We start from the raw sequence: 8,360 nt of genomic DNA on the forward strand, positions 1-8,360 counted from the left end.
AGTGGCACACGTTTCTGATTTGTATTCATGAACGAGCCGTGCAGCTGTTACAGGGCTCCTGGCAAGCTGTCACAGTTGTCGTCCACGCAAAGTTCATGTTATAAGTGTGACTAGACAACAGGAAGTGACTACAGGAAGTCAGTCGAAGATAGAAATTGACAATATTCTGTTGAGCTAGTTGAATTAATGTGATCCTGTGTGAATGTGTGTATTGCAACAGCGCTAAATACAATATGTGGAGGAATCTATTTCCTTGAGTGATTAAATTTCACACACAGCATGGCGACTCCAGATGCTCCATTTGGTTGAATGCACATTAGGTTCCTAAATAAAAGAACAGTAAGAATTAGGAGGCCTTTTGCTTGCCAGTGAAATAACAACCCGTTCTTTGCATTGTTAGATGGAGAGAACAGGCTTTTGAATAAACCATGAAAGAAAAGAAAAATCATTTTTTTGACAAGTGAGCTTTGGAGGTACAGGACTTCTCTCTATCATTTTAATTACCTGCAAATCAGGATTTATGTGACTTGAATACAGCTCCACAGACCCGCCACTCGAGTGTTTCCTGGGGTGCAAAATCCACTTTGTGTTTGACAGAAGACAAAAGCGCTGTCCTCGCCAAGACTAAATGTTCTCTCTTATTATTTATGCACCTGCCTTTTGGAATTCAGAGGACTTTTATTGCAGGGGAAGAGAGTACATGCTGGACAGGTTTTCTCCTGTAATGGCCTGCATAAAGGTAGCTTAACAGCGAGGAATGTTTTACAGCCAGCTGAAATGGAGAATGGAAGATGCATAGCCCCTGTGGCTTTGTGCGGACCCTTAAATTTTACAGCCTATGATGAGAAGTGTTGAGGTGAATTCTGTCCAAAGTTCCTGCTCTTTTGCAAATGAGCCAGCATGTTTATCTTGTTGACTTTAGCGATGTTGCTGCGCAGAGGACACACAAGCGTGGGCCGAAGTCCCCCGGCAGCATTCAGCGTTTGTCTCCGTGACCCAGAACTACCTTCTGACAAAGTGCTACCTCATTTCAATGCTAATGTGCTGTTATGGGTATTTTCAAAGCGTTGCTGCTGTTTATAATGATTCAGCTTACCTTAGAGGTGCCGGTTAATCCTGCAGATCCCTGCGGAGCTGCTGTGCGCCAAGAGGTCATGGAGATAGTGTTTAAATAGACTCTGCCCGCCGTCTTATTCCAAGGGGACGACCACAAGCCTTTAAACAGCTGACAGATTCGTGATTTTTCCCCGGCACGTCCGCCGTGCAGCTGGGTTGAGATCACGGGATTAGTTTAAAATGCTGCTTCTCTGATTGTTGCGTCCTTGTGAACTTTTCACCTCGAGGCGAGCACAAAGCTATCACCAGCAATGGCTTTTTCTGGTTTTGAATAGATAACAGCAAAATGAAATATATGGACCTTGTGTAATGGAAGGAAAAACAATCTCAAAGGGCCTCAAGCTGTTCACAGTAATAGACATTAAGCTATTGAAAAATGTATGTAGTTGCTATCATGCACACAGAAGTCGTCTCAGAACAAAGAGGCCACGTAGGAGATGTCAAACCCAGATTCTGAGCAGATATCAGGAATTTTGGTTCACAGACCACCAAGATGGGGGTTATTCCTGCAGGATTAGTCACGGACGTCCGGACGTATGAAGGTGTGGGTGCTTCTCAAAGCCAAGGATGCTTCTTCGGCAGGATTGATCCTCCGTAGTTTAGGAAAGTGTGCTTCCTTGCATTCTGTACACACATAATGGAGCAGTCCTAACAAATGGGTATATTTAATGACTATGGCCCCCACTGTCAGTTACATCTAACACACACAGACTTAACTTTTGTAGTGACTCACCATTGGCATAACACATTCCCAAGTCCCTTACCCTAACCTTAACTATTACAGCTGAATGCCTAATTCTAACCTTTACCCTAAATCTAACGATAACATAAGTTTAACGCTAACAATAAAACCAAACTTTGACCCTCAATAATCCCTTTAAAAATGTGGAGGTCCACCTTTGGAACCCACAAATATAGTGGGCTTTTCATTTTTGGACCTTATAATTAAAGAAAAACAAGTAGACACACACGTCCCATCTGAGAAATTGACGTGGCTCGTAGCCATTAGCTTAGCTACCTTACAGCCAGCAATCGATACTTTTCAATATATTGATGGAACAAATTATGACGCAACTTGCAACTATACGGTGGTAACAACTGCGGTGAAAACAACCAGAAATTTAATATAAATACTGCACCAACCTCAGTCCATGTCTTTGATGTACGCAATGGATTGTGGGTCTTTGAGGAGGTCAAAATGACAGAAGCATCCTTAAATCTAACTGAACGAAGGGCAGAGTCCTTGAAAGGATCCTTGACCCTGGAACAGTTCTACAGTGAGATTTTATGATGAAGCATCCTAGAAACCCAGTCAATAAGGATTCCTCCGTGACTTTGTGTTACCAGGAGAAAAAAATAAACTCGACATCTCCATACACAACGTTGTGCACATCGTATGAAATCCACAAAGTGGAGAGCTCGATTTAGTAGATACAAAATGCTGTTTTTAAAGCTTGGACAACTTTATTTTACCAGAGATGCTCCGTGTTGTAACAGGGAGCAGGAAGTGTACTGTTGGCACATCTTCAGTTATTTTATGTGTCTAAACGGTCTGTCTCCTTTTATATGTACATTTAGAAACGCATGTGTGTTCAGATGTTGTAAAGCCAAACTCTGGATCCAAAAGTGTAAGGAAAAAAAGTAAAATATAATGATGTCCAAATAACGTGTAAAAGACACATATTAGTTTTATATACCACAGTATCTGGAATCTGTCATGGTTATTAGAAGAAAAAAATCCTCCTTCTGCCATTGTTTTCTATTGATTACAGTGAAGTAAATACCATGAGAACTACATCACTACATGTGCATAGGTTCAGTCTTTGATACTGTATAGATATCCTGAATTACTTTAAGCTTCCGAGAGGAAAATAATGGCTGAACAGCAGAGAGGTTATCAAAGAGGTCATTCTGCAGAAATGCTGGAGAATAACAGAATTTTTCTACATCCAACAGTTTTCTCAGCAGAAACAATGGGTTGCTGTAAGCTCTATTTAAGGTTTTAAAAGCTCTGCAACCTTTGATGTGCTCTGTATGCAAAACAAGTGAATCCAGACTCAAATCGTTCCTTTTGTTGGTGGATGTAAGTTTTCATTTTAGAGTATAATTATACTGTTGATAACAGCTTCCTAAACATTTTGTCACCATCTTGTAGGCACTTTTCTCGTCTATTATGGCCCACCATTAACCTTTATTCACACAGGCAGTAATTAGTAAAACTATTGAATCTCAAATCTTGAAGCTGAGCACCAGCTTTTTGTGAAAAGGCTGATGATCCTTGAACATATCACACAATTCAAGCAGCAGACAGGACCACATTATTCATATTCATGGCCCTCTTCAGACACATATTGATCTTCATATTTGCTGACAAGCATTATAACCAAAAGCTGAAACTTGTGATGACTTCATAGTGTAGAAACCAGCAAAGTGCTCTTCTCTTGAGCTTCTTTGTGTCTGCGAATCACGGGAAGGTGATTTGAGGTGAAGGTTTCCTGTGAGAAAACAGCCTCTCTGTATTATCTGTCACCCCGGACGCGAGAAGATTTTCCCCCTCCTGCCTTTTCTCTTCTGCTGGCTTACTTCATATCGGCTGCCCAATCACAGTCTGAGAGCCCAGTCAGTTTTAATCACACTCCGCTCGCGGTGCTTCCTGCGGCCATCGCTGTAACCAGGGTGAAAATGAGGGGAAAGTGGATGTGAGGCGGATACCAACCAGAATGCAGGAGTTTAGCATTACTCGTTCTGGATCAGTGCTGATCAAGTTAAAGTAAGGAGGAGATCATAGAGAGATGGTCAGAGGATTGAAAATGTTACCTTTTTAAAAAAAAAAAAGACAAATGAATATTGATACCTTGTTTTTAGTTCAGAATATTTCAGTTCAACTCTGTCCTTTTTTCCACCACCAGATGGCATCGACCACCTCATTCGATATCCCTGCTCCTATTCAGGTTTTCAAATAAGAGCCTGTGTTGTCTGTTTCCACAATTTATCTTTGGGGGAAGCGATCATCCTTCGGGAGTCTCATTTGGACCATTCAGAACTGTGAGGTCTAGATTCTGGTGAACTATAGCCACATGAAACTACGTTTGCCCGAATTTGAATGTATTAAAGCTGTAAAAGTGCACACATTTTTATCACATTAAATTTGTACCAACCATTTGTTCCAGTTCCTGCATAAACTCCTGATCATAATACAAGCTAAAATTTGGAGTAAAGGGAAACAAAAGAACATCCTGCAGTTTATCACCATGATTATTGCCTCCTTACAAATCCTTCCCCAGGAGCTCACACACCCAAGGAGAACTGAGACAGATCAAGCTCTAACTCTCATGCCCCTTCCCTTTGTGATAGCTGTGTACGACTCAAACAGCAGGCAAGATGTGCTTTTTCACCAGACATCAAACACCACCTATCAGCTGCTGCGTTCACGTGTAGCAACACTGACATCTACTGGCAAGTCACGAAATTGCATTACAGAAGACGACAGGACAGCTTCGCTGATTTTAAAATACGTACAAAAAGTGTGGTGTACTGTCTAAAATGGTCAGGATTATGTTATAATTCACTGTCAATACATTTGAATCATTCAGATACTTAACATGTAGAATATATTAAGAAATAGCGTGTAAAGATTTTCACAATTTGTGCTGTTCAGCTGCTGCTCCATATTTTGCTTTGACCACAGAGGTCAAATGTCTCTGACTGTTAGTAACCCATCGCATGTGTAATGGAAACGACTTATCGAGACCGTTTATAAAGTCCGGTTTGCCTAGATTTAAATATGTTGTTGACTGGAAAAAGTTCTAAGTGATTTGGAAAGCCTGACATGGAACGCCAGCAGAAAATGCACTGAAGTTATTTACACTGAGATCAAATAACAGTTTCAAAACCTTTCTGAAGTCTGTCAGCACGTACGTCCTTAGAGTAGACGAATACTTTGAATAAACTGACTTAACCTTTTATTAGTAAACTGTTTATCTGAGGCCTGATGAATTTGTTATGGGATGTATATGTGGACATGACTGCTATGAGTTTTTCCTTCACGAGCTGTGGATAAGGGGTAATTTCTCTTTTGATTTGTAGATTTGCTTCAAATCATACCCTGAAAATAATTGTAACTTTACGAATAGATAAATTAATAGCTTTTTAACTTAAATATCATAAACACGCAGCATATGTTTACATTCTTTGTATAGTGGATAATCTGAAGTTGACCTCACAATGCAAATGGTGCAGCTGACACGCCGTGATTAGCACTTTTCCTTCGTAGAGGGCTTTTGTTAAATATGTTTAACTGAGACATATTTACTATTGTCAAGCTTAAATCAGAATAAATTATCAAAGATTACATTGTAGATTTATAGATTAAAAGAAATTTGATCTGCTTTTTCAAGGAGTTCAGGAGCCACTCACTGTACTTTGGTTAGGTTGTATTATCCTGAACTTGATGGGAAATGTATCCATCGTACTTTGAGACAATAAAAAAAGGCTTTGTGGAAATATTTTAAGCTGGAATGAGTTCATGTGTAGGCTGCAAGACGCAAGCTCAAAGATGAAACATTTTGTCCAAAAAAAAGTTTGTAGAATTCTTCACATTTATGCTCAACTTACCAAGGGTAATGACTGTTTTAACCCCAAATTCCCTTACGAATGCATGAACATTGCTTTCAGTTTACATTTATATTTAATTTCATCACCAACATGGTTTAAGGTAATTGTTTTATCAAGGGAACGTCACTAAACTGCTTAGATACAGCTGTAACATTTAAGTGTTATGGCAGATATCAGCCAGCGGGGGCGCTGGTCGCCTTGTTGTCTCTCTTGCTGGAAAAGAAAGCAACGAACATAAAAACACGTGTGTAGTGGGCATGCGCAGTGCATTGTTGATGCCGTTGGCTTGTGATTGCCACTTGTTGCAATGGTGAGGGGGAAATCGGGAAATGAACGGTTAATACTCCGCGCAGGAAACTGAAGTGGTTATTCTGTTGAAAACAACAAATAACTACGACTATTCTGAACCGGATGTTGGAGTTGCTCTGTTACGTTGATGTTGTGCATGCAGTTAGATTCTAAACTGTCCAGGTGAAGCTCTCAGATGGAGACAGTGCGTGAGCAGGTCCAGGAGGATGGGGAGGAGGAGGAGGAGGGGGCTGATGCTGCAGCCATGCTGTGGTCCATCCAGGACGCTCTGGAGAGGCAGACGCTGCAGATCGGAGCGTCCGCCTGCGGGGCCACGGCAGTGGTGGACGTGCTGAAAGCCCTCAGCGTGGATGTGGCCCCGGAGGAAGCTGACCGCTGCGTCCGGACGCGCCTGAGGAGGAACGACTCCCCGCTGCCTGACTACCTGCTGTCCCGCAGTGAAGCCGGTAATTACCCTGATCTGTGTGTTGTGAAACCAAAAGAGAATTACACCATAAACATTTAGCATGAGCTCAGGAATTCCTTCCGAACGGGACTTCTGACTGTGACATATTCATGCATAAAGTATGAGCACATCTTAATTTTGCTCCACGGAAGGTCATCTTTCAGGTGTCACAGATGCTCACAGGGGCTATAACTTTCCCGTTGAATGGAGCTATGTAATGTCTTGAACCCATTAAGTGCAGTTTCCTGCCAGTGTGACAGCTGGCTGCACAGCAGACCAGCCGCAGCCAAAAGCACCCTCTTGAATTAAATTAAGTTTTATGTCTCTCAGAGGAGTGACTTCTTTTTTTCTGCTCTCAATGCCGTTTTTTTTTTTTTTACCTACATTTTGAGTGTTTAACTCAAGCTGTCATCACACATGAAGAACAGAGTTTAATGTGAGAAATGATCAAAAGCGCAAGTCCCGTGTTTCTGAAATCTAGGCGCAACGCACGCTCAACTCATCCAAGGAGCGCAGGAGGCCAGTAAAGGGAACGTGATCGGTCGGTTCTTCCACCTTCATCCTCCCCGGCGGCTCAGGTTGGTCCCCTGGCTCGCACGCTGGATCCGAAAGGGTGCCGTCCCCGTGGCGACCATGAACATGCAGCTGGCTGCGCCACAGGGCGAGGAGGTGCCCGACGCCTGGCACCATCAGCTCATATTCGGAGTCGCACCTCATGCAGTTTTCATGACCAACCCTTTAGATGTTGGTGAGTAAATGCAGGAAAAATACTGCTGTGGCTGTGTGTCAAGACTATCCGATTCTCTCGTGTTGTGATATTTGTTTTCGTAACTTTGTCTTGTAGAAAGCGAAGAAGTGGTGCATCAGCGACTCTGCAGCGAATCCGTGTTGCTGATTCGTCGAGAAGACGTGCTGCAGCGACTAACGCCCGACTGCTCCCTGTCCGGCCTCTCCGAGCGCCAGTCCGACCCAAGGTGGCAGGCCCTGGATGTCGAGGGTAAAGCAGCTGCTTTTCATTGATTTGGTTGTCGATTCACATTTATACCCGGATTTTACTGTTTTGTTTTTTTACAGGTCAGGTTAGGCGGATGGTTCTTGAGGAAGAACAGGAACAAGATCAGCCCAAGTTGACGCACATTACAATCCCTGCAGCTTACAGTTCGGGAATTACGCTCTTTGCTCTGCGAGAGACCGAACTGGGGAAAGAACTTCTCGATGCTCCCGAACTAACTTTGTTGTGACAGGCCTGCCACACAGGGAGGCTAAAACACCTTGAATTCTTATTTATTGAGATGATGTGACCTATTGAACATGCTTAAAGGATAGGGCCACACTGAAATATATCAGTGAAGCTGGTTTAAGACATGTAACCACATTAATCAATACCTGTTATGTTTTTTTTGTCTTTAATCGCTCCTTGTCTCCTTATCATGGCCCTTATCCAGAACTAAAGTAGCAAATCCCATTACTCATTATTTGGCCATTTACCACCATCTTCCACTTTTAATTTTTGAAAAGGTATTGATTTCTCTCAAATGCAGTAATTGGCTCAGCTCCTACTTATATGTCAGAGCGTTTTATGCTCCTGTGTTAGAATATGAACAAACAAATTTCCTGTGATTGCTTCAGTAGGCCTCATTATGAGCTGTGAGTTACTTTGTTTTACCTTTCAAGCCTGGGGCAAAGCACAAGTTGCACTCCAACTGGAATTCTTTTTAAAAATTGATAAAAAATGAGAGCAAAATCATTTTAATCATTTACATTAAAAGCTGAAGGTTTAAGCCCTCGAGTGTTTTTTATTTCATGTTTCCAGTTTCTGCAGTGATTTTGGACAACTAAAAGGTTTTAGAAAGCAGTTTTATATAAAGCCTTTGGT

At 42.0% G+C, this 8,360-nt stretch overlaps 1 protein-coding gene across 2 annotated transcripts; it reads left to right on the forward strand.

Annotated features, from left to right (window-relative positions):
• The first annotated feature begins 5,989 nt into the window (after positions 1 to 5,989).
• Positions 5,990 to 8,265, forward strand: LOC140312385 (uncharacterized). Of its 2 annotated transcripts, XM_072390294.1 has the most exons (5): positions 5,990 to 6,040; positions 6,202 to 6,485; positions 6,966 to 7,232; positions 7,329 to 7,481; positions 7,559 to 8,265. In XM_072390294.1, exons 2-5 carry the CDS (start codon positions 6,215 to 6,217, stop codon positions 7,723 to 7,725), a joined length of 858 nt encoding a protein of 285 aa, XP_072246395.1. In that variant the 5' UTR covers positions 5,990 to 6,040; positions 6,202 to 6,214; the 3' UTR covers positions 7,726 to 8,265. The 2 variants fall into 2 exon arrangements, with proteins under 2 accessions (XP_072246395.1, XP_072246343.1); XM_072390242.1 differs by having other exon boundaries at positions 6,007 to 6,485.
• Positions 8,266 to 8,360: the final 95 nt, after the last annotated feature.

Source organism: Leuresthes tenuis, unplaced genomic scaffold (assembly GCF_036924035.1).
Source record: "Leuresthes tenuis unplaced genomic scaffold, fLeuTen1.0.hap1 SCAF_1, whole genome shotgun sequence".
NCBI lineage: Eukaryota > Metazoa > Chordata > Actinopteri > Atheriniformes > Atherinopsidae > Leuresthes > Leuresthes tenuis.

What these genes read in the sequence shown, in the direction of transcription:
- LOC140312385 (XM_072390294.1), top strand. Translation starts at nt 6,215, where the DNA reads ATGGAGACAGTGCGTGAGCAGGTCCAGGAGGATGGGGAGGAGGAGGAG. An exon ending in GACCAACCCTTTAGATGTTG is followed by an intron (nt 7,233 to 7,328) that starts GTGAGTAAATGC and finishes TTTGTCTTGTAG; the next exon opens with AAAGCGAAGAAGTGGTGCAT. An exon ending in GCAGGCCCTGGATGTCGAGG is followed by an intron (nt 7,482 to 7,558) that starts GTAAAGCAGCTG and finishes GTTTTTTTACAG; the next exon opens with GTCAGGTTAGGCGGATGGTT.